The sequence below is a fragment of the Sus scrofa genome, chromosome 6 (assembly GCF_054392235.1).
Source record: "Sus scrofa isolate SSC_HxYL_T2T_F1_AM1 chromosome 6, Sscrofa_HxYL_maternal_Yorkshire_Landrace_v2.0, whole genome shotgun sequence".
NCBI lineage: Eukaryota > Metazoa > Chordata > Mammalia > Artiodactyla > Suidae > Sus > Sus scrofa.
The window spans coordinates 98,245,891-98,272,172 of record NC_139388.1 but is presented as its reverse complement, the minus strand read 5'-3'; the positions used below and the strand labels follow the sequence as shown (position 1 = coordinate 98,272,172).

Here is a 26,282-nt window from a genome sequence, read left to right as displayed (position 1 = left end):
TCCATTTATTGGCTTGTCGTGAGGCAAGTGTTACAAGCTTGTATTCAGTAACACTTGCAGTAAGACTGGGGCCATGTGACTGGATCTAGCCAATGATCTGTGAGCAGATACGACTTGTGTTACTTCTGAGCTGAAATGGTTAAGAGTTTGTGGTCTCATCCATCCCCCTCTTTCTCTATCACATGTTCCTGATGGTGCAGGGTCAAGGTGTCAAAGCCTCTGTCAGCTTCCTTCCCTGAGGACTGTGAATGAGTCCCCACCTTACTAGGCATGTAATGAAAACTAGAAATAAATGTGTTGAATTAAGTCACCGGAAGTTTGGGGCTTTGTCTGTTGCAGCAGCTGGCAGTTAATTACACAGATACCTTAGGCTTTGTTCATATCCCTGAATGCACTATATCTTCTATGTTCATTCATCTGCACAAATTCTCACACACATCTCATAAATTCCTGGATTCTCAGGACTCTCAGTTCATTGCTCTTTATACTTTATATTGCAGACCTGGAGGAGTGGTATATATGAGTATGTATTGTATATTTTGAGGCTATTTTCCCAGGCTAGGGGTCGAATCGGAGCTGTAGCCCCCAGCCTAAGCCAGAGCCACAGCAATGCAGGCTATTTTATTAGATGCATACAAATTTAGAATTGTTTGTTCTTTCTAGTTTATTGGCATTTTATTCACTATGATCTATCTGGTGACACTTTTTGCCTTAAAGTCTAATATATATTGTTAGTGTAGCTTCACTGATTTTCTTTCCGTTATTGTTTGTATAGTATGTCTTTTACAAATTTAACATACCTGTATCCTTATATATAAGACTTTTTAAAGAAGTGAGTTGCTTTTTATGTTTGTTTGTTTTCATTTTTGGCCGCGCCTCGGCATATGGAGTTCCTGGGCCTGGGACCAGATCCAAGCCGAAGTCCTGACATAAGCCACAGCTGGGGCAACGCCAGATTCTTAACCCACTGTGCTGGGCTGGGGATCAAACCTGCCTCTCAAGACACCACTGATCAAGCTGTGCCACAGAGGGAAACTCAAAACGTTACTTTTTAAAAAACCAATCTAACAATCTTTTTTGTTTTTTGTTTTTTCTTTTTTGGCTGCACCTGCAGTATGCCTAAGTTCCTGGGCCAGGGATCAAACCCACTGCCACAGCAGTGCCTTAGCTACTGCAGTGACAACTCCAGATCCTTAACTTGCTAAGCCACAAAAAACTCCTAACAATCTTTGTTGATGTTTTTTTTTTTTTCTTTTTCGGACGCCCCCTCAGCATATGGAAGTTCCCCATCCAGGGATCAAATCCTAGCCAGAGCTGTGACCTACATTGCAGCGGTGGAACCACTGCCTCCACAGAGACAAGCCAGATCATCAGCCCACTATGCCACAGCAGGAATGACAATTTAAAAAAAATAGAGATATTTAGTCCACTTATATTTAAAATAGGTACTTAGACATTTGAGTTTCAAGATATCATATTTGTCTTCTATTTCTCCCACATGTTCTGTTTCTTTTTTTTCTCTCTTCTTTTAAACTTTTTTTGGATTGTTTTTATTATTCCATGTTTCCCTACATTCAGTTGTTTTATATATATACATAGATATAACTACATATTTATATAGTTTATATATTTAAACTATATATAGCTCTATATATTTATATATATTAATATATATATATAAAACCTTTAAAAGACTATTTTTCTTTTTTTGTCTTTTTTGCTATTTCTTTGGGTCGCTCTCACGGCCTATGGAGGTTCCCAGGCTAGGGGTCGAATCGGAGCTGTAGCCCCCAGCCTAAGCCAGAGCCACAGCAATGCAGGATCCAAGCCGTGTCTGCGATCTACACCACAGCTCACGGCAACGCCGGATCGTTAACCCACAGAGCAAGGGCAGGGACCGAACCCGCAACCTCATGGTTCCTAGTCGGATTCGTTAACCACTGCGCCACGACGGGAACTCCTAAAAGACTCTTTTTCCATGATTGCCTTGGTAATTACAGCATGCATCCTTGACGTGTTAAAGTTTAATATTTCTTTTACCACTTCTTGAACAATGCAAGAATCTTAAAATACTATAATTCCATTTATCTGCTCCCACACTGTGCCATTTTTGTGGTGTGTTTTAATTCTCCATATGTTTAAAGCTCCACAAGACATTATTACTTTATACAGTCATTGTTCACTTATTTTTACCCATGTAATTACCCTTTCCATTGTCCTTTATTTCTTCCTGCGTATTCATACTTCCTTTTGGGTTTATTTTGATTCTGCTTGAAAAATTCCCTTTAGTATTTCTTTTAGTGTGAGTCTGTGGACAAATAATTTTTTCAGGTTTTGAGTCTCTGAACACATATATTGTTCTTTCATTTTTGAATGATATTTCCACTGGGTATAAAATTTTAGATTAACTATTATTTTCTTTCAGCACTTTTTAAAAAATTTATTTATTTACTTTTTTGTCTTTTTAGCACCACACCCATTGCATATGGAGGTTCCTAGGCTAGGTTTTGAATTGAAGCTGTAGCTGCTGGCCTATGCCACAGCCACAGCAATGCCAGATCCAAGCCTCCTCTGTGACCTACACCACAGCTCACAGCAATGCCAAATCCTTAACCCACTGAGTGAGGCCAGGGATCAAACCTGTATCCTCATGGATACTAGTCAGATTCGTTTCCTCTGAGCCACAGTGGGGAAATCCATCTTTTCTGTACTTCAAATGTGCCATTCCATCATCTTCTAGATTTTATCATTTATATTGGCAAGTCAGTTGTTAGTCTTAAAGTTGTTCTTTTGCAGGTAATCATCTTTTTTTGTTTTTTCTAATTGGTCTTAATACTTTTCTTCTTCGGTTTTGGTGTTGTCGTTGTTGTTGCTTTTTAAAAATTTTTTTTTTTTGGTCTTTTTAGGGATGAACCCAAGGCATATGGTTGTTCCCAGGCTAGGAGTCAAATCAGATCTGCAGCTGCCAGCCTACACCACAGTTCACAGCAATGCCAGATCCCTAACCCACTGAGCAAGGCCAGGGGTTGAACCTGAGTCCTCATGGATACTAGTTGGGTTAATTACTCCTGAGACACAATGAGAACCCCAATATTTTCACTTTTTTTTTTTTTTTTTTTTTTTTTTTTTTTTTTTTTGCTTTTTAGGGTGGCACCTGTGCCATATAGAGATTCCCAGGCTAGGGGTCTAATCAGAGCTACAGCTGCTGGCCTACAGCACAGCTCACAGCAACACTAGATCCTTAACCCACTGAGTAAGGCCAGGGATCAAACCTGAGTCCTCTGGGATACTAGTTGGGTTCATTACTGCTGAGCCACAATGGGGACTCCAATATTTTCACTTTTTACTTATGATATTTATATGAGTTTATATTACTTTGGTTATTTATTTATTTATTTATTTTTGCTTTTTGTGGCTGCACCTGTGGCTTATGGAAGTTCCCAGGCTATGGGTTCAATTGGAGCTACAGCTGCAAGCCTATGCCACAGTCACAGCCACAGCAACATGGGATCTGAGCCATGTCTATGACCTACACCACAGCTCATAGCAATGCCAGATCCTTAACCCACTGAAGAGGCCCGAGTTTGAACCTGTGTTCTCATGGATACTAGTTGGTTTCGTTACTTCTGAGCCACAACAGGAACTCCTAAATTTAAAAGGACTGCTTCAACCTTAAAATGGGCTGTTCAGAAATGGAACTAGGATTAAAAAAACAAAACAAAAAAAAACCCCCAAAAAAACAAATAGAGAAACATATGTTGATGGATCTTTTCCCAGCCCTGGCCCCTAGTGTAGTTACTCAGGTGCCAGTAGCAGGTTTATCCTTACTGGAGATTTGGAGGCACAAGGCTATCAGAGCCTAATGCCATCAAATATTTAAACCATCTGACTCTCTTCCCTCACACTCTCAAAGCAGCCTTCACATCATAAATTGGCTTCCTGTGCACATTTTCCTACAGGGGAAAATTTGCTGGACATCCAATGTGAGCATCCTGGCCCCCTTGGCAGTTCCATTTCTCATTATATATTAATACATTGGTTCTTTGGCTCAGAGCGCAGGCTAGGAGCTGAGTTAGTATGATCTACTTCCCAACCCCCAATACATAGGCTCTCTCTTAGTGCTATTAAAGTCAAGTTTATGAGCTTGGACCATGATGAATTCACCAACGTAAATGTCACCTCTGAGGCCACTTGGCAGTTGGCCAGCCATCCTGCCCTGATGACACCCTTGTCTCTTCAAGCATATTTCCTTCGGGCTCCTGTGCTTTCTAGCCATATTCATCTCAACCAGCTGTACCTGATTCCTTTATCCTTCCTTCTGTCTTTTCCTCTATGACTGTCTCTAGTTCTATCTCTCTTCCTACCTCACCACATAACCTTCTTTAATCCTTTCCTTTTTATTTTTCACCTTAAGTAAACATGGAGTTAAATAATGTAATATGCCAGAAATATGACCTAGGTACTGTGCCAGGCCATACATATAAATTGTATTCTGACCTCAATAATTCTAATAAGGGTTTTTATCCCTATTTTATGTAGGGGGAAGTAGAGGCTCATAAAGTCTAAGTAGTTGTGTTTGATAATTTAAAGATTTTTCTGCTTAATATTCAAAATCAATAAATTAAATATTTTATATTTTCTTTATCTTAGAAAATAAATTTAAGCATTATTTTTGCCTACAAGTCTATTGCCCTAGAAAAAATTGACCCTAGGTATGTTTATTTCTTTCTTAGGCTGAAGAGTGGGAGATGGAACAGAAGAAGAAAGGGAAAATTTGGAGTGTTTCTTTGAGCTGTAGGGCTCTACACTGCTCTTTGCACCCTTCCCATTCTCTTTCCTGAGAGCAAGGCTTGGCACTGATTTCTCTGGAGCAATCTTAGTCTTCTTCATCAATGATATGACCTTCTCTGTCCAGCCAGGAGACAAATGTACTTTCTGCATCTGTGAAAAAGGAAGAAATCAAAATTTCAGCCCCTAGATGTGTAACTTTCAATAAGTTGGAGATGGAGGTTGCAGTATAGTTGGATCGACTCCTTGGAAGACCACTTCTCAATATTTGGATGTTGAATGAAACTTCTCAGCCCCAATAAGTGTTCCCTTATCACCCTGGGGATGGTGAGGTAGAAGTAGAGAGAAGCATTTCTGAAACACTACCTCATATAGGGTTTGAGAGGACTAGAAAATTGAAGTTTCTGTATGGGTTCCAGGTCCTTCCATTCTTATTCCAGGGAGTAATGCTGCTTGTCTCCTGGAGACTCAAACATTTGGATCCTGGTTATAGGCTGGAGGGAGACCTGGCCTGAGAATCAGAGCACAGTAGCAGAGAAGTCTCAGGTCCAGTTGAAAATGAAGGGTCCAGGAGTTCCCATCGTGACTCAGTGGAAATGAACATGACTAGTATCCATGAGGATGCAGGTTTGATCCTTGGCCTCTGTCAGTGGGTTAAGGATCTGGCATTGCCGTGAGCTGTGATGTAGGTTACAGATGAGGCAGCTTGGATCTGGCATTGCTGTGGCTGTGGCATAGGCCTGCAGCTGCAGCTCCGATTTGACCCCTAGCCCGGGAACTTCCATATGCCACAGGTGCAGCCATATAAAAGAATAAAAAGACATGTAAGGATAACCTGACCCCCTTGCTGTACAGTGGGGAAAAAAAAAGAATAAAAAGAAAGAAAAGAAAAGAAAAGAAAAAAGGGCACAGAACTGCACAGTTTCAGTACCACAGACAAGAACAAAACAGTGCTGCTGGCCCTTGGGCTCATAGTTAAGCACCATGGCCAGAACCACCTCCCCCTCCAAGAACCCCACCTCCACGCTTGCTATTCCAGGGTCCTTGCTTGACTGGCCCCTAGCACTTAATGTTCCCAATAAACCACAGCTTAGTTTCCATCTAAAGCCATCCTGCATTTCTTCTCTGAGGTGTCTATTCCACAGCCTCCTGGTGAGAGTGGAGTCGCCTTGGAGCAACTCTTATTAAGATCTGGCTGATTTGCATATATCCGCATACACTGGGGCTTCTCCGTTCTGGTTTTATTATAAATGAGCTGTTCAGATGAATAAAGAGAAGGTTTATTTCACTCCTTCTTTTCCTCTTCTTTCCCCTATTCCTGGGGTCTCAGTCTGATGATTTCCCAAGGTGCCTGCAGGTGCGCGTGGTAGAAGAGGGTGGGAACCAGTGGGGGGGGGGGCATTCTATGTGGTTTTCTCCAGGTAGTTTCCCCAATCTTTTTGGTTCCTGAATGATCCTTGTGAGGATCATAGGGAGTCTGCATTTTGTTTTAGCACATAGGGTCAGAACCTCTGGCTGAAGTCCCTGAAGCTCAGGTGAGAAGCCTTAGCTAGAGCCTTAGAGACTGAAAAGAGAATGGGACTCCGTTTTGAAGAGAGGGATGAGGAGTGGTTGAGTGAGGACTCATTTTGAAATGAAAGGAGTCCTGGGTCTCTAAGCAGCTTCTAAAAATACCATCTCCCAGCGCTGGGGGGAGGGGGAGGGGAAAATCGAGCGTGAGGAGCATAAAGATGGGAAATAGGTGGGGGGGTGTAAGAGCCCTTCTTCAGGTAGATCTGATTTCAGAGCCTCTGCCTACATTCAAGGGCCAGCAGGAAGTCACACCTCCTTCTGCTTCCTCAGCAAGCTTCAGTCTCCTGTGGTCTCTGAGCCTCAGCCCCTCCTGATGACCTTTTTTCTACAGGCAAAGGAGCCCAATTCCTTCCAGCCACTCTTCCTAGTGCTGCTGTCCAGCAAGTATGTCTGTGAAGGAGAAAGTATATGTGAACACAGAACCACCCCACCCCACCCCCACCACGCACACAGAAATGACACATAAAAGCAGCTTGTAAATGATCGGTGTTCTACAATGCCAGGAATTTTCATTCTACTTGGTACTCAGGGAGGTATGGACCATGACAGAGACAAGGTGATTCACCCAGGTATCCTCATCACGGAGCATGGTACCCACTAATTGTTGGCTGAAGGAATGTGGAATACATTTATACAAAATGCCACAGACACTCAGGCTATGCAGGACTCACACTTCTTCTCAAGACTTCTCTAACTACTATAGCCTCTAACGTAGAGGGGTTAGGTCCCCCAAGAAAAGAGCTCTGAAAAGCCACAGTGTGGGTGGAGCTTTCTCAGCTCAAGTTCAATCCAGATGGTGGCGCTCAATAGCCACCTTCCTCGTCCTGGAGGGCCCCAGCCCTTTACACCACCAACGCCTTAAACCCTCAGCTAGCACATAAATGACCTTCACTAGGTAGAGGTCGCGTTCCACGTTTCCTTGCGGCATCTTAAGAGCTGAGTGAACTCTGTGAGGATTGCTCCTCCTCTCTCGCTGATGCCTGGGAGTCCTGCCGCTGCGCTCCTCACCAGTCCCCTGGGGTGGACGGAGAGGGGTTATAAAGAGGGGAACTCCAGGCTTTGAGCAGACTGGAGAAAGGGATGGTTGTGGAGAGCGCTGCCCGTGTCCTGGCAGCAGGAGCAAGAAACCGAGGAACCAATCGTTCATGCAAAATCTATCACCGCCCATCCTGGCGTCCACATGGTTTCCCAGCCTCGGAAGAGCTGTTGGTAGGGTGGGACTAGGTCTTCCACTTTACTCTCTTTTCTCGAGTAGCTCTTGGGGGCAGGCGGGCCCCTTCCTTCTGCCGGTGTGTGTGTGTGTGTGTGTGTGTGTGTGAGAGAGAGAGAGAGAGAGAGAGAGAGAGAGAGGGAAGGGCGGGGAGAAAAGGGGGCGGGATGGAGCCAAGAGACGCCAGGAGCCGCAGACACCGGAAGAAGCCAAAGGCTGGGAGATAAAGGAGCTCCCCAGAGACTGAGGTCAGGACACCAGGCTTCAAAACCTCCTGCAAGTCCTGGAAACAAGGGTCTTCCAGGTTAGCTCAGAGGCTGCAAGTGTCGCTGCCTCCCCGAGGTTCAGGTTCGCTCCTCCTTAAGCCACGCCCCCATTCCCTACTTCTTTGGAATGAGAGGCTAAGGTGCAGCTCTCCGGGCCACCAACGCCAGCACACCTACCTCCCCAGGAGCCTGGCCTGCTCTCAGCGCTGCCCCACCCCCACGGTTTGGAGATTGGCGGGACCACTTCCTTCGCCCCTCCAATTCGCTGTTCCACCCCTGGGCCTATGAAACCCCACCCCCCACCTTCTGCTGGCGGGGATTGGTGGACTTCTCGCGGCGGTGCATAGTGATTGGTCTCCATGGATGATGGTCACCGCCGAGATCCCGCCCCTAGCCGGCGCAGGGGTCTGGGGGCACTGCTCAGCGGTTCTGGGGCTGGCGCGGCTTGAGCCGCCGCCGCACAGACAGCTCGGTCTGCGGACCATGGAGATCGGCGCCGGCCCACATCCGCTGCGCCTGCTGGTCTGCCTGATGCCGCTCTGTCTCGCTTTGCTTTTGGGACCAGGGAGGCCCGGGACGGCCGAGGAAGGTGAGGAGATTAGTGGCTGTTCTTGGAGCTTGTGATGCCAAAAGACAGGAGGCTGAAGAACTGGGGTCTGGGGAAAGGAGTCATGTGGAAAGACAAGTCTGTATTGGAATCTGAAGCAAGCGGGCAGTGAGAAGCAAAGAACTGGAGAGACAGGAAAATGTGGCTAAGCAACAGAAAAGAGAGGAGTATTGAGAAGCTTGGGGGCAGGAGACCTGGGAGGCTGGGGAAGAAAGAGACCAGGAACCGTGGGAGCCAGAGGCGGTGGTTCAGGGGCCGGTGAGACGGACAGGTTGAGCAATTGGAGGTGGGAGGTATGGGGGCAGGGAGATGCGGAGGTGATGCCTGAGTGTGGGGAGAAGGGATGGAGCCCAAGCGGCGGGGTCTAGGGGACCATTGCGTGGTTCACAGGAGGTAGAGCGCTGGTGGGGCGGGGGAGGCAGGGCGTGGGGGTTGTTGATGGTGGTTGTGTTGGTGGCAAGGGGGATTGTCTGGGTCCGGCAGCTGCCCGACGTGCTGACCAGGGAGCTGTCCGCAGTGCTGAATTTGGAGCGTACACTAACCAGCGCGATCCGCGTTGCGGGGTTTGGGGCTGCCGGCTGCACCAGAGCCCACGTCTTGCCTCTGATTCTGGATTTGAGAGAGCTATACACTCCGTTGAATCTAGAAGCGTAATATCCAGGTGCAAAATCCGGAGGAGCTGGAATCTGAGGCGTTGGCCGCGGGGTTGGTTGGAGTGCTGGATATCTGATGCTTTCCAATAATATGCAATTCCGATGTGCTGTCAGTTATACCGAAATAGGGAAGCTGTCAGCGGTCCTGCCCATTGTCTCTGACGCCTCTGGGGCCAATCTTCTGAAAGGTTCTCACCTTGGAGCCCCACCCCCTCCTTTAAGGTCCAGACAAGTAATCTTCCAAGATTTGGGGATGGCCTGGGCTCCTATCTTTGAGCTGCTTCTGTGCTGTCCACACCAGTGCTTCTCTGGGACCGCTACTGAAAGCAGAATTCATACTGCTGGTCAGATGCTTCCTGAGGGAAGAAAGTGACTCCAAGCCACTGGTGTAGGAGGGGTCATGGCTTTACATATTAAAGAAGCCCTGATTGTCTTTCAAATGCAGTGGAGGTGACAACCTTTGGGAAAGGGGCTGGCTGAGGAGATGAGGGATTTTTATTTCTCTTGCTGCAGGCAGTGTCTTTCCACTTCGTTGTCCCTGAGAGGCAAGCTAAAAAGGTTTAAGTCTCCTCTCATTCCTGGTGACCCCAGACCTCGGAAGAACCCCTGAATATGAGTGGATTTAGGGATGTATATAGGAATCCTCTGATATACTCGCTTTCTCCCTCTTCTTGAAACTCAGTTGTAATTTAGGGAACCTGGGAAGGTGGTAGTGGGGGATCACTGATATCCCTCATTTGAGAGCCATTTTTTTTTCTTGGTCTTTTTATTTTGTGTTTTCTTGAGCTGCCTCCGAAGCATATGGAGGTTCCCAGGCTAGGGGTCTAATTGGAGCTGTAGCCGCCGGCCTACGCCAGAGCCACAGCAACATAGGATCCGAGCCGTGTCTGCGACCCACACCACAGCTCATGGCAACGCCCGATCCTTAACCCACTGAGCAAGGCCAGGGATCAAACCCGAAACCTCATGGTTCCTAGTCGGATTCGTTAACCACTGAGCCACGACAGGAACTCCCTTGAGAGCCATTCTTAGAGTACTCATCATGGATTCTGTGCTGGGCTGAATAATGACTCCTGAAACACGTTCACATCCTAATCCCCAGAACCCGTGAATTTTATCATAAATTGCCCTGGACTTAGCAGATGTGGTTAAGCATGGAGATGGAGAGATTACTCTGGATTATATAGGTGGGCTCAACTGTAATCACAATGATCCTTACAAGAGGGACACAGGAGGAGTCTGAGTTAGAGAAGGCAATGTGATGACAGAAGCAAAGATTGGAGTGGTGTGCTTTGAAGATGGAGGAGGGGACCACAAGCCAAGGAATCCAGGTCGCCACTAGAAGCTGAAGAAGGCAAAGAAATGGATTCTCCCCTTTGAGTCTCCAGTAGGAACCAGTCCTGCTGGCACCCTGACTTGAGACCAGTGGAACTGATTTTCAACTTCTGACCTCCAGAACTGTAAGAAAGTAAAGTTTTGTTGTTTTAAGCTGCTACATTTGTGATAATTTGTTAAAGCAGCCATAGCCCAGGTCGTGGCTACCTGTCTTTATACTAGAGCGACTCATGCCCCTTCTGGGGAAGGTATGGAATGGGAAAAACTTATCTGTGTCCTTCACCACATTCTCTGTTTCCTCAGCTAGTAAATTTAAAGTCAACTCACCAGAGGATCTTGCCCTCATGAACTTCTGGCTTTCTGAAATTTCTGATCTCCCCTCTCTTTAGTCATCCTCCTGGATTCCAAAGCCTCCCAGGCTGAGCTGGGCTGGACTGCACTGCCGAGTAATGGGGTAAGTGTAAATCTTCCCCTCTCTGTCCCAAGGATCCTCTGGTGGTCCAGGGTGGCTCAGTTCCTTTAGCAACCCCCCCCCCCCATGGTTACATCAAATCAAAATGCTCCTCAGAGCATGTGGCCTCCAGAAGTCTTGGCTTCAAGCCAGAGTGGCCTAATAGTAAACGCTGGGTCTTCAGTCAGAGAGGGAGAGGGAGAGAGATGAGAACTGACCATATCTAGAAACAGAAATATGGCATCCGAATTGAGCCAATGTTGAATGGTGCCTTGCACCCAATAGATTCTCCAAGCAGTGTTGTTTATTGATGGATTGACAGAACAAGCAAGCCCTGGAATCCTAAAAGAGACTTGGAAACTTGAGGTAGCAGTGGGGTGATGTGACGCTGTGGCAGCAGCTTGGTGTCATGGAAAGGGTACTGGGTGGAGAGCCAGGAGACTCCATTCCAAGTTCTACTACTAACCCGATATGTATATCCACTCAAGTCACTACCTCTCTCTCTCTCTGGAGCCTCAGTTGCCCTACTAGTTGGACTCAGTTGTCTCCAACGTTTCTCCTGGTTCTGCGTCTTATAATTTCACGGATATATATGGGGAAGGAGGGGAGAAAAGACTGCAGAAGGAGGGGGAAGGCGGGTTTCAGCCCGAGTCATCGCCAGGCCGCGACCTTTTGGGGGAGCCTTGACTCTGAGCCGCCCACATCTTTGTTCTCTTCCCCAGTGGGAGGAGATCAGCGGCGTGGACGAACACGACCGTCCCATCCGCACATACCAGGTGTGCAACGTGCTGGAGCCCAACCAGGATAACTGGCTGCAGACTGGCTGGATCAGCCGTGGCCGTGGGCAGCGCATCTTTGTGGAGCTGCAGTTCACACTGCGCGACTGCAGCAGCATTCCCGGAGCCGCGGGCACCTGTAAGGAGACTTTCAACGTCTACTACCTTGAAACTGAGGCCGATCTGGGCCGCGGGCGTACCCGCACGGGCAGTAGCCGACCCCGCAAGATCGACACGATCGCGGCGGACGAGAGTTTCACGCAGGGTGACCTGGGCGAGCGCAAGATGAAGCTGAACACCGAGGTGCGCGAGATCGGTCCGCTCAGCCGGCGGGGTTTCCACCTGGCCTTCCAGGACGTGGGCGCATGCGTGGCGCTGGTCTCTGTGCGGGTCTACTACAAGCAGTGCCGCGCCACGGTGCGGGGCCTGGCGACGTTCCCAGCCACTGCAGCCGAGAGCGCCTTCTCCACGCTGGTGGAGGTGACCGGCACTTGCGTGGCGCACTCGGAAGGGGAACCCGGAAGCCCCCCGCGCATGCACTGCGGCGCCGACGGCGAGTGGCTGGTGCCCGTGGGCCGCTGCAGCTGCAGTGCAGGATTCCAGGAACGTGGTGACATCTGTGAAGGTATCCAGTGCACGGGGGGGTGGGGGGGGGTGCGGTGTGGGAGTATAGCACGCAGATGGCAGTTGGGAGAGAGGGTGCCCTAGGTGAGAGAGGCAGCATGGGAAGTGGGGACGCCTGTATGTGGAGTCCTGACTTTCTGTGGTGCTTCCAGGGAGTCCAGCCAGAACCAATGAGTGAAGTTAATGGGAGGTGAATTTGACTCCTTATAAGGGGGCATCAGGGACCTGTATTTCAGGCAGTGTGATAAGCACCTCACACAGGCATTCTCCTGTACTCACAGCAATAAAGTCATCATTGTCCTTGTTTCACAGGGGAGGAAACAGAGGCTCAGAGAGATTAACACCTCAGTTGCAGTTAGGAAATGGGAAACAGGGATTTGAATCCAGATTTACCCAGCTTTCAAGTTCTTTCTACTATGTCATGCTACTTCCCCTCTGCATAAGGAAGAAGACCACAGTAGCCCAACTGTACTAGCTAGGGGCCAGTGGGATGGATTATATTATAAGGAGTGAGCTCCCTGTCACTGACCATATGATAGTCAGGGGATGGCAGGGTGATTCTTCAGTTGGAGAGGGAGATTGGGAGGTTGAACTAGATGACTATCAAGATCCTATCCAGCTCTCTAAACTAGATCCCTGTGCTCCCTAGAGGGGAGCCTTCATGTTGGGGGCCCTGTGGGGCTCTCTGGTCTGTGGAGACACCAGGAACAGACCTCTCCTCTCTCCCCTACCCAGGAGCTCTGAGGACTATGGGTAAGAATGGGGTGTGGATATGTGCACTTAATGAAGAAAGATCAAGTGATGCTCTTTCTTTCTTTTTTTGCTTTTTAGGGCTGCACCCACGGTATATGGAAGTTCCCAGGCCAGGGGTCGAATCGAAGCTACAGCTGCCGGCCTACACCACAGCCACAGCAACATCAGCTCTGAGCCACGTCTGCAACCTACACCACAGCTCATGGCAGCACCGGATCCTTAACCCACTGAGTGAGGCCAGGGATCAAACCTGCAACCTCATGGTTCCTAGTCAGATTCGTTTCTGCTGCACCACAACAGGAACTCCAAGTGATGCTTTTTCTAAGCCAGGTCTTTTTCTGGGTGCCAGGGCACAGAAATGAATCATGCATAATCTCAGCTTTTGAGAAACTCACAGTCTAGTTGGAAAGATGTAAAAATTTAAAAATCACAACTGAGTGATATATAATCTAATAGAGGGGTTGATACAGTGGTGGGAAGACAGGGGGGAAGAGACTAAACTTGCTCTCATTTCTTTGTTCAGTCATCCATTCAATATGAATTGAGAACATACCATCTGTATTTACTCAGGCTTTATCATGTGTATATAGATGAATGCCACCATCTCATCCCTGGGGAAACTTGTGTTCACTAAGGGACTTGGAGACATAAAGTTTCCTGAGCTCTCCAGGTAAGGTTGGGATCCACCTCTGTGCTCTCTAAACCTCTATTTCTGAATTTACCCCATGGTACGATGTCACCAACTTATGTGTGTTCCCACCACTGGTCTAGGAACTTCTTGAGCTCAGGCAATGGGTTATATTCATCTCAGCAGCTCCAGTGTCCATAACAGACATGTGGTAGATGCCCAGTGGAAATATATTGTGTGAATGAGCAGTTACCATAGGGCGTGATATGTTTCAATAGAGAGCTGAGGATGCCTGGAGATAGCAGAACTCAATTCTAAGGGTGCAGAGTTGAGAAGGCCTTTCTTCTAGGCAGCCAAGAGCATTCTGAATTAAGAGCTTGTGTGCAGAAGCATGGAGGCAGGAGAGAATGTAGCATGGATGGGGCGCAGCAAGTCAGCAGGGCTAGAGCACAGGGCATTTGGGGGAGAGGGGTGGTGGAGCTGGAGAGGGGCAGGGGCAAATCATGAAGGGCCTTGAACATCAGGATAAAGACCTTAAACTCTGCTTTAGACCATCAGGGAAGATTTGAAATAGAGATATGACAAAGATTTGTATTTTCTTTCTTTCTTCATTTGGTCTTTTTAGGGTCACACCCACAGCATATGGAAGTTCCCAGGCTGGGGGTCCAATCAGAGCTGCAGCTGCTGGCCTACGCCACAGCCACAGCAACGTGGGATCCTGTGTCTGCGACCTACACTACAGCTCATTTCAACACCAGATCCTTAACCCACTGATCCTTAACTCAGGGATCAAATCTTCGACCTTATGGATCCTAGTCGGGTTCATTACTGCTGAGCCACGATGAAAACTACCAGATTTGTATTTTCAAAAGATCATTTGAGCTGCACTTACAAAGACTGGATTGGAGAAGGAAAGATTAGAAGCTAGGAAGCAAGGGAGGAAAATGATACAATAGTCCAGGAGAGGAGTTCCCTGGTGGCTCAGTGGGTTAGGGATCTGGTACTGTCACTGCTGTGGCTCTGGTTACTGCTGTAGAAAGGGTTTGATCCCTGGCCTGGGAACTTCTTCAGGCTGGAAAAAAATGGTCCAGGAGAAAGAGCACAAGGTCTGAACTAAGGCAGTAGCAGAGATCATTGAAGGATGAGGATGGATGTGACAATGAAATAGCCTCCACAGCATGTGGTGACCATGTGATCCAGAAGGAGAAAGGATGACTTTCCATTCATATACCATCTGGAGGCTTGAATGGACAGAGGGTCATTCACTGGGGTTGAGAAGACAGGGTGTGGATGGACATATCGAATCTATGGGGTCCATGATGCATTCAAATGGGAGTAGCTAGAAAGTGGGTCTGGACCTCAGCAACAAAGATAGATGCTACTTGAAGCTGTGGGTGTGGTTGGGACAGACCAGGGAGAATATGTGGGGTAAGAAGTAAGAGGGCCAATGATGAAGCCTCGCAGAAAGCAATATATAAAGGGAAGCGGAAGAAACAAAGGCCATAAATGGAGACTGCAGGGCAGTGATTAGAGACTGAGGGAGAGAGTTATTTCCCAACAGCCAGGGGTGATGGAGGAGTCCGGGAGGGAATAGCCTGCAGGGTGGGTGTGCAGGCAGGTAAGGCGAGGATTGGTCAGTGTCTGCCTGGTGGCCATAGTGGAAGCAGTTTCAGCTGAGTGATGGAGAGAACGACAGCCTGCAGTGGGCTGAAGGATGAAGGAAGCTGAGGAGCTGGAGTCAGGGCATGTAAACACTCTCTGGAGGCTGGGTTTGAAAGGGGAGGAGAGGGCATGGTATCTTGAGGACATTGTGGGGAGAGAAGATCCTTACTGTAGATGGGAGCCTTGGCTAGCCAGTGGGGTACCAAATGGGGGGTAGTGTCCTCAGGGGAAGAAGTATTTTATTACTGATGTGGGTCAGAATTGCTGATGCATGCTGCTAACAAAAAGCAGACTGCGTTTGTCAGTTTTATTGTTTTTAAACACTCGGCAGACAGTACCCTACTGTTTTTAAGGCTCCACCCCCTGTGTTATTACCCAGAAGAACCAGTAGAGAAGGAGCAGTGTAGGAATCTGGAGGTAGTCTGGGAGGAGGTGAAGGGTGGGATCCAGAGAGGAAGAGGAGGAGGGGCTGATCTTTAACAGGAGGGGCTCCTTCCCCTCCTGCAGGCCTGGAAGGAAGGAAAAAGAGGGAAGGTGGGTTTGAGTTTGAGAGCCAGGCATTGAGGAAATTACCAACGATGGCCTCTCTTCTCCCTGCGAGGCAGGAGGAGGGCATCTGTATCGGTAGACAGTGGAATCCTGGTCCCTCTTTTTCACTGCTGTGGCTCCAGAGCCTTGAACAGCATCTGGCTCATAGTTGATGCTAAAAAAATTTGAATGAATGAATGGATCAGGGGCTGGAGAAGGGAGTTTAGATACACACTCTGGGCAATGAGAGACAGACAGACAGACAGACAGACAGACACACATACAATCAGGTAACTAATCCCACTTCTGGACTTCGGCTGAGACCAGACAAAGGCCATTTGTAATGGTATCAGCTCTGCCTTATGGAATAGGGAGGTGGGAAGGATGATAGGGAGAGCTTTGTGAGGGAGGTTTTTTTTGCCCTTTTTGGCTGCCTTGCGGCCTATGGAGTTTCCAGGCCAGGGATCAGATCTGAGCCACAGTTGCAACCTATACCACAGCTGGGGCAATACCAGATCCTTAACCCACTGTGCCGGGCTGGGAATCGAACCTGTGTCCCAGCACTCCAGTGATGCTGTCCATCCCGTTGCGTTGTGCCACAGCACGAACTCTTGGAGGTATTATTTTGAACTGGGGTTTGGGGAAAATAGGAGTTTGCCAGGAGAGCACAGGTGTAAGACATTATAGGACAAGATCCAGAGATGAAAGGAGGAGTTCAGTGTGGCCTGGGTGGAGGGGTTGGCATTGGGGAGCTGTTGGAGGGTTTTGTTTTGTTTTTGTCTTTTTAGGGCCACACCCATGGCACATGGTTCCCAGGCTAGGGGTTGAATGGGAGCTGTAGCTGCAGGCCTACACCATAGCCACAGCAATGTGGTATCCGAGCCACATCTACATCCTACACCACAGCTCATGGCAATGCTAGATCCTTAACCTGCTGAGTGATGCCAGGGATTGAACCTGCATCCTCAAGGCTACTAGTTGGGTTTGTTACCGCTGAGCCACAGCAGGAATTCTTGTTGGAGGGTTTTAAGAAGGGAAGTGACATGGTTAAATTTGTATTTAGAAAGTGAAGGCCAGGAGTTCTTATTGTGGCTCAGTGGGTTAAGTACCCAACAACTAGCATCCATGAGGATGCAGGTTTGATCTCTGGCCTTGCTCAGTGGGTTAAGGATCCTGCATAGCTGTGGCTGTGGTATAGGCTGATGGATGCAGCTCCAATTCAGTCTCTAGCTGGGAATTTACATATGCTTCAGGTGTGGCCATAAAAAGAAAAAAAAAATAGAAAATGAAGGCCTTCCAAGTGCCTTCCACAGTTAAGTGCAGAGCTCTCCTCTAAAGGCAGATGGATGTGGAGGCTTCTCTTTCTAGCTTTCCTGCCTCTTCTTCCTCCTCTCCCAGTCACCAGAGGAATTACTCAAAGAATTGCATTTCCCTTGGGGGGATAATCAGGGTGTATGACCTGTGTCTTCAAATTGCTATAGGACTGCCCTGGAGCAGAGGGACCCAAGCAGACCTGCTCTCTAAGGTTCCACAGGGCACACTGACACCTTGTGATGGTGGCATGAGGGGGATTATAGGCAGGCAGGCTGATTTGAGCTCAGCATAAAGGAGGCACTTTCTAACTGCCAGCATCGTTCAGCAGAGGCAGCCTCAGAAGAAGGTGGGCTCCCCATTACCAAGTATCTGAGCAAAGTCTGTGGCTACTGTGGAAAGATGCTGGAGGATAGGTCAGTGGATGCTGAACTAGAAGGACTCTGAAATTCTGACTCTGACCTTGAGGAAGAGAGGGAGGGGCAGGCAGTCAGGGGTCACTTCCTGAGTCTGCCCCTCAAGACATCATCTTCTAAGAGCCTCTCAAACTAGAGATTAACCAGTGCTGTCTCTTATGGGAGACAGATGTCCACATGCACATGGAGAAGGGGAGCCTCTTGCATTCTTTTCCTCCTGCTGTGAGACCCTGCAAATAGATCCCTCTCTTATTTCACAACAGAGGTGGGCAGGTCATACTTATTATTCACATTTGACTGATGGTTGGTTTCTTGAGCACAGGAAATGGCAGAGCAACCACTGGAACCCAAGCCTCCGAGTCTCAGACTGGGTTGCTGTTGCCAACCAGACCACCATGTTAGCAAGTCCCATGTTTTGCTCTGAAGGCAGAAACTTCTAAAGGCTCCTAGGCTTCAGAAGCCCTGCCCAAAGCCCAGGACTCTAGGCAAGATGGGATCTCCCAAGCCTAAGCCTTCCAGATAATGGCAACCCTGAGTGCTCTGCCCTCTTCTCCCAGTCAGGCTGAAAGTTCTTCCCAAGGGCTAATTTGCATGGCTTCTGCTGTATTATGTCTTCTTTAGGCTGGAGAGCAGCCAGCCTTCCACAACCCGCTAAACTCGAGGAGAGGGCCAGAGAAGTCCTGGGGGGGGGGCAGGGAACCAGGTGGGGACCCCCCAAGTTCTGAGAGAAGGGTCAGGAGCAATCTACCCTCCTTGGTCCAGCTGGTGAAAAATTTTTTCAAGTGGGTGTTTAGCTGTTTCCACTTCGGGTGCTGGAGGAAGAGTAATTACTACCATTATTGTGTAAATGTTGTCTGTACTGGGCATGTTTTATCTCAACCCTCCAACTGCCTTTTTGAGGTAGGTCTTCTATGCAAAGCGCTTTGAAGTAGGTCTTCTATACAAAGCCCAGAGATGTTGACCAACTTGCCCAAGGCCATACAGCAAAGAAATGGTGCAACTCAGCCACAAGCCCAGGCTGTTTTGATATAAAAGCCTATGTTCTTAACCACCACATTCTGGGGGAGGTGAGGGAAGTGAGAGAAGCAAAGTCACGGAGGAGCTGTCAAGGCTAGAACCAGGGAACTTCCATTGGTGCTCTTCTCTCTCCACCTGGCTGGCTCCATTCTGGGTCTGCAGAGGATTTATGATGCATTAACCACAAATGGTGGCGATGGGAGAATGAGCTCTGAAAACTGCGTGTGTGTGTGTGTGTGTGTGTGTAACTGGGAGTGTGTGCGTCCTTGGGTAATCATGGAACAACCCTTGGAGTCACCTCTCTTCTGTTCTCATACTGAGACTGGAAAGTTTGGCTCTTTTTCTTCCAATAGACGTTAGGGCAGTGTGGTGTGGGCTCTGAAACCAGTCTGCTTGGGTTGGAATCCCACCATTTACTAGCTGTGGGACATTGAGCAAGTTACTTAACCTCTCTGAGCCTTAGTTCCTGCATTTAAAAAGTGAGGATAAAATATATGCCCGTTGGTACCAGCATTTAATGAATTACTGAAAGAGACATACTCCAGTGTTCACACACTGAGCACTTACTAAGGGTGAGGTTGGGAGCTGCCACCCCAGGGAGTGGTGCTGGAGTAGCAGAGACCTGCCCCTTCTCCCCGCCCACTCATTTCCCCATCACGATTCGAGGAGGAAAGTTCCACCCCAAAGGGGGCAGTCAGGAGAAGGAAGCTGTATAGGAGCCCCCTCCTTACCCAGTTCCTCCCCGCAGCCTGTCCCCCAGGCTTCTACAAGGTGTCTCCTCGGCGGCCGCTCTGCTCGCCGTGCCCAGAGCACAGCCGGACCCTGGAAAACGCGTCCACGTTCTGCGTGTGCCAGGACAACTACGCGCGCTCGCCCACCGACCCGCCCTCGGCGTCCTGCACCCGTAAGTCCCCCTCCTGAATGCCTTCCCGAGGGTGGCTGAGTGGGGGGCGGTTCTTAATGGCGCAATTGAGGCGCAGGTGAGGGCTGGGACCTCATCCTGGGGAGCGCCTGTGAGCACGTGGGGACCAGCGACCCAAGACGGCGGAGTGGAGGGAGGGAAGCCTAGGGTGGTGATGGGGGCCCGGGTCTAGGGTCGGAAGAACCAGGTCCACAGAGTCCAGGTGGAGGGCTGGGGTTAGGCTCTTTGGGGGATCACCGTGTGAACCGCCCCCACCACCCCGCCTTCACCTGTCCTTATTCTCGCGACCGGAGGGAAACTCCCGCCCTTTACACTCTGCTCGGTCCCCAGATCCCCATCCTTGTCCTTTCACTTCCCACCCCCATCACCGATGTACCGCATCACCGACCGCGCCCGATTCCCACAACCCACCTCTCCCTGCCCCGCGCCCCCGCCCCTACCCCGCCCCTGACAGCGCCGGCTCCTGTGCCCCCAGGGCCGCCGTCGGCGCCGCGGGACCTGCAGTACAGCCTGAGCCGCTCGCCGCTGGCGCTGCGGCTGCGGTGGCTGCCGCCAGCAGATTCCGGCGGTCGCTCGGACATCACGTACTCGCTGCTGTGCCTACGCTGCGGCCGCGAGGGCCCGGCGGGCGCGTGCGAGCCGTGCGGGCCGCGCGTGGCCTTCGTGCCGCGCCAGGCAGGGCTGCGGGAGCGCGCCGCGACGCTGCTGCACCTGCGACCCGGCGCGCGCTACACCGTGCGCGTGGCCGCAGTCAACGGCGTGTCAGGCCCGGCGGCCGCCGCGGGAGCCACCTATGCGCAGGTCACCGTCTCCACCGGGCCCGGGGGTAAGGCTTTCCGCACCCCGCGCGCTCCCCCGTCCCGCCCACCATGGGCATCCCCTCAGCCCGCAGCCACCCCAAATAAACTGCACCTAGCGCAAAAGTTCCCGACCCTGGCCACCCCCACCGAGGTCAGCCCCCTTCTTGAAGGCCACGGGGGTGGGATTGAGGATGCAGGTGACTGTGTACCTCAGCCAGCGAGGTTATGAGTGTTCAGAGGGTCTTCGGGAGCTAGTGCGCGCTCCCCTTCTTCTCCCCTGGGCTTGTTTTCTCTCAGCCCTCCAAACGCAGAAAGCAGAAAGCTTTTGCCTCACATCCAACTCTACAGTTACTTTGCCTCTTATTTCCGTGAAAAACAAGCGGAAAGTCTCTCAACTTTTTCACAAATTTCAGTAGGAAGCAGAATCATACCCTCTTCTTTCCTGTCTTAGAAAGAGGGACCCTGTGTCCGTCCCCCTGCCTCCAGCCCTCTGCAAGGGTTTGGCTGCATTGGCCATCCTCTCTCTTGGTCCTGGAAAAGAGCTAGAAAGCACGGAGGCTCAGGCTGTAGGGTTGGTAGAATTCACTGGTCAACACATGGCAGTCACAGTTCTGAATCTGGAATTGAGAGGAAGAAATGAAAACCTATAATCCTTTAATGCTGTGCCTTCCTCATTCTTAGCACTTACTTTTGTCTCTCCCTCAGCTAGGGTTCAGATTCAAATAATCCTTTAAGTATCCTTTGCAAGAAAGATAAGTGAGTGGTATGGTTTCTGAGTCTTTTCATATCTGAGAAGATATGACTGGTTTGTGACTATACGTCCCTTTCTTCTGGCAGAGTTGTGTTGCAGAGAAGTCTGAGGACAGGGTAATTTTCATTCTTTTCTAAAGTAACTCGGGTATAAATATGTAATCACCTGGCCACAGCGCCGTACAAGCCATATGATGCTTTTGCTTTTTACTGAACTTTAAAAAAGCCAGCAGCAGATGTTAATTTTACAAAATGCTTTCTAAGCATCTTTCAGGACGACAACATATTTTTTCTCCTTTGACCTATTGGTATGATCAATTCTGCTAATGGACTTTTCAAGTGAGCTCTTTTTTCATTCCTTAATTATACCCTACTGGATATGAGTGTATTATTCTTTTTATATTTGCTGAATTAATTGGCTTATGTGTTAATATTTTTCCATCTACATTTATAAGAAATTAGGGTGTTTTTTTTCCCCTTCCTTTTTTTGGTTTACACCCACGGCATGCAGAACTGCCCAGGCCAGGGATCGAACCCATGCCACAGCTGTGACCCGAGCCACTGCAGTGACAACCCAGATCCTTAATCTGCTGCACCACAAGAGGATTCCTTAGTTTTTTTAGATTATTGTGTTCTTTGTTAGGTTTTAGCGTTTTGGTAATGCTGGCTTTGAAAAAGCCATCAGGAATAATCTCTTCTTTTTCTCTGTTCTGGAACAGTTTTTTTTTTTGTTTTTTTTTTTTTTTTTGGTCTTTTTGCTATTTCTTGGGCCGCTCCCGGGGCATATGGAGGTTCCCAGGCTAGGGGTCAAATCGGAGCTGCAGCCACCAGCCTACACCAGAGCCACAGCAACACGGGATCCGAGCCGCGTCTGCAACCTACACCACAGCTCACGGCAACGCCGGATCGTTAACCCACTGAGCAAGGGCAGGGACCGAACCCGCAACCTCATGGTTCCTAGTCGGATTCGTTAACCACTGCGCCACGACGGGAACTCCTGGAACAGTTTTAAGTAGCATAATTATTCTTTGAAGGCATGCAAAATTGCCTGGGAAACTGTACCTTCTTAGTGGGAAAGTTTGCTGATATCCTCAACCTTTTCTATAACTTCTTGAATCAGTTTTGTTAATCTGCGCTTTCATAGAAAATCTTTGGATAATCTTTTTAAAATTTGTTAGTCCAGAAATGTTTATTTAAAAACTTTCCTCAATATCTGGAGTTAACTCTACTTTTTCTTTCTTCATGTTGTGTCCTTGCAATTTTTTTTCTTAATTCTTGCCAGTTATTTTATTGGTTATGGTACATTATCAGCTCTTGAACTTATCAATTCCACTACTCTTTACTTTTGTCACTTATGGTTTTCTTGTTATTAACATCATCCTCTTGCTTCCCTGAAGTCTTTTTCTCTGTGAATTCAATGTTTAGTTTTTATATTATAGTTTTAATAGTTTAAGCCTATGAATTTTCCTCTGAGTATAGCTTTGGTCACATCCAGTATGTTTTTGTACATAATATATCTCATTGGTAGTATTGTCAGGTTTTTTTCTGTAGATATAATTTGCATATCATAAAATTTCACATATTTTTAAAAGTATACAGTTAAGTCATTTTTGTTATGCAATTATCTAATTCCAGAGCATTTTCATCACCTCACAATGAAACTCATTAAGTTACTCCCCATTCCTCCCACCGCCTCAAGCCCCTCATAACCATTAATCTGCTTTTTGCCTCTATGGATTTGCCTTTTCTGGGCATTTTATATACATAGAATTACACAATATGTAGACTTTTGTGTATGGCTTTTTCACTTAGTGTAATGTTTTTAAGGTTGATGTCCATGTTGTAACATGTATCAGGATGCCATTCCTTTTTTATGGCTAATATTCCATTGTATGATTATACCACAGTTTTCCTTAATCATTCATCAGTTTATGGACTTTGGGGTGTTTCCACTTTTTGGCTGTTATGAGTAATGCTTCTATGAACATTCATGTGCAATTTCTTGTGGAAACAGAGGTTTTCATTTCTCTTGGATATATAGTTACGAGTGAAATTGCTAGGTTATATGGTGTTGTGGACTGAATTGTCTCCCCCAAAGTCATATGTTGATGCCCTAAACCCCAGTGTGACTATCGTTGGAGATAGAGCCTTTGAGGAATTAATTAAGTTTAATGAGATCATAAGGAAAAGGGCCGGAGTTCCCGTCGTGGCGCAGTGGTTAACGAATCCGACTAGGAACCATGAGGTTGCGGGTTCGGTCCCTGCCCTTGCTCAGTGGGTTAACGATCCGGCGTTGCGTGAGCTGTGGTGTAGGTTGCAGACGCGGCTTGGATCCCGAGTTGCTGTGGCTCTGGGGTAGGCCGGTGGCTGCAGCTCCGATTCAACCCCTAGCCTGGGAACCTCCATATGCCTCGGGAGCGGCCCAAGAAATAGCAACAACAACAACAACAACAACAACAAAAGACAAAAAGACAAAAGACAAAAAAAAAAAAATAAGGAAAAGGGCCTAATCCCAAGGACAAGTGTCTTTACAAAAAGAGGAAGAGACACCAGAACTCATTTGCTGTCTCTGGGCATATACACAGAAGAAGTTCCCAGGCCAGGGATCAAATCCAAGCCACAGCTGGGACCTCCACCACAGCTGCAGCAATGCCAGATCCTTGGCATATGGAGGTTCCCAGGCTAGGGGTCTAATTGGAGCTAAAGCTGCTGGCCTACATCACAGCCACAGCAATGCTTGGATCCCACATTGGAGCTACAGCTGCTGGCCTACATCCCAGAGCCACAGCAATATGGGATCTGAGCCGCATCTGTATCCTACATCACAGCTCATGGCAACGCCAGATCCTTAACCCACTGAGCGAGGCCAGGGAATGTACCTGCAACCTCATGGTTCCTACTTGGATTCATTAACCACTGAGCCACGACGAGAACTCCCTGATCTTCTTGAATTCCTTATTTTAAAATGATTTTTCCTTCAAATATTTCTGTTTTACTAATGCCCTTCAGTTTCCCTACAAGCCTTTCTCACCTTCTCCACTTTTATCTCATCTCATCTTGTTTCTTTTTCTTCTCCATCTGTTTTCTCTTCGTAGCCTTCTGCTCCTATTTTAGGAGGCTGTGTTTTCTTTAATCTTCTTGAAGATGCCAAACAATTTCCTTACTTGTTCTTCTAACTGTCATAGTAAATCCCTCTTAAAGATCTGCTCCTCCTGACTCTTCAGGATAATATCTGAAATATTTTTTATATGCCCAGTTTCTTGGTAAAACATCTTTAATTGTTTTTTTGATTGTTTGTTTTTGGCCATGCCCACAGCATGCAGAATTACCAGGCCAAGGATTGAACCCAAGCCACAGCAGAAACCCAGATTACAGCAGTGATGATGCCAAGTCCTTCACTGCTAGGCCACCAGGGAACTCCTCTGTTCAGTTGTTCTTGAACAAGGAAATAGCTGATGTTTGCCCCCTAACCCCTCCACCAACAAAACCCAAGATATGTGACTTGCCCTTTGGATTGGTTTGTGAGGCTTTCAGCTGCAAGTCACAATACATGTCAGTGCAGATGACATTTAATTGAAATTTAACTTATTTCTTACTGTACCTAAGAAGAGTAGAATTAGAACTTGGTTAATTCAGCAGCTCAGCAGTGTCCTTAAGGATCCAGGTTCTTTCTGTCTCTTTACTCTCGGCCATGGTTGTAACATAGGCTGGTTTCCTTATGGTAGCAAGTTGGTTGCAGCAGCTCCAGACATCACATCTTTACCATTCAGGGCCGAAAAATAACTGTTTCTTCCTTGAATAACAAGAAAGCTTTCCAAGATCCCTCCTCCCCTTAGGTGATTTCTCCTTTTGTTGGCCAGAACTGGATTATAAACCCAGCTCTAACCCAACTTCTGGCAAAGCAAATGAGTGCACACAGATGTTTTAGAACAGTCAGAGTTAACCTGAGTCCTCTGGGGGGAGATAGTAGACCCAAGAACTGGGCTCACTCAGCAGGGAAGGGAGACACGGCCGTTGAATAGGTTTCTAATAGTGTCTGCTGTTCTCTTGGCCCCAGTTGGGTGCTGGCTGAATCTCACAACAGATCTCCAGTGCAAGAGCTGGTGCTTGGGCTTATTTTTTTGCTCCATTCTCAGACTTTATCAGGCTTTCGTCTAGTGTCCTTACAGCTGGAACGGAACCTTCTCCTACCTCTGTATCCTGACTATCTGATAGCTTTCAACAAATGTCATTTTTAAAAAAATGGCAGGAGTTCCCGTCCTGACTCAGTGGGTAACGAATCCGACGAGGATCCATGAGGTTACAGGTTCGATCCCTGGCCTCGCTCAGTGGGTTAAGGATCCGGCATTGCTGCAAGCTGTGGTGTAGGTCACAGACGCGGCTTGGATCCCGAGTTGCTGTGGCTGTGATGTAGGCTGGCAGCTACAGCTCCGATTAGACCCTTAGCCTGGGAATCTCCATATGCCATGGGTGCGGCCCTAGAAAAGACAAAAATAAATAAATACATAAAAATTAAAATTAAAAATGTCATTACCAGCTCTTTCTTATCACTGCCCTCCATCTGTGTCTGCAAGGGATCGGGCCACTTCCTGGGATGTTTCATCACTCCTCTCCCCTTTGTGCCTACATCTTTTCTGGGAGCTTCTCACTCCAAGTGTATCTGGGCTAAGAGGCAGTCTCTGGGGATAGGGAAGAACACTTTTCCCCCAAAGCAGCTATGCAGGAGAGTGATGGCTGTGTGTTCATTGTCCAGTTGACAAAGACCTTACTTTTTTTTTTAAAGGGTCAGACAGTGGGAGGAAGGATAAAGGATCTTTCAAGTTATTTTTAGGATGGGAGGCAATGTCACTCCGCAGCAGCATAGCCTGGGGGTTCCCTACAAATGTGCTTTTCAATCCAGTTCCACGGGCTTTAACAGAGGTGGAAATTTGCCACTCTTCACCCCCCATCCCCCCATTTTGGCAATCAGCTGTCAAGACTAGTGTGTGGTGGTGTTCTGCAACTCTTTCTGTATCTTTAGGATTTTTTTTTTTTTTTCTTTTCGCCATTTCTTGGGCCGCTCCCACGGCATATGGAGGTTCCCAGGCTAGGGGTCGAATCGGAGCTGTAGCCACCGGCCTACGCCAGAGCCACAGCAACTCGGGATCCGAGCTGTGTCTGCAACCTACACCACAGCTCAGGGCAACACCGGATCCTTAACCCACTGAGCAAGG

At 48.2% G+C, this 26,282-nt stretch overlaps 1 protein-coding gene across 3 annotated transcripts in view; it reads left to right on the top strand.

The window, feature by feature from the left end:
- Positions 1–8,261: 8,261 nt before the first annotated feature.
- EPHA10 (EPH receptor A10) overlaps positions 8,262–26,282 on the top strand; it is a 38,839-nt gene continuing 20,818 nt past the window's right edge. For all 3 annotated transcript variants that reach the window (XM_084963927.1, XM_021095973.2, XM_084963926.1), the window contains exons 1-5: positions 8,262–8,425; positions 10,821–10,885; positions 11,605–12,283; positions 19,346–19,501; positions 19,995–20,345. In XM_084963927.1, the coding sequence (XP_084820053.1) occupies positions 8,320–8,425; positions 10,821–10,885; positions 11,605–12,283; positions 19,346–19,501; positions 19,995–20,345 (1,357 nt within the window). In that variant the 5' untranslated portion in view covers positions 8,262–8,319. The remainder of the gene's footprint in view (positions 8,426–10,820; positions 10,886–11,604; positions 12,284–19,345; positions 19,502–19,994; positions 20,346–26,282) is intronic.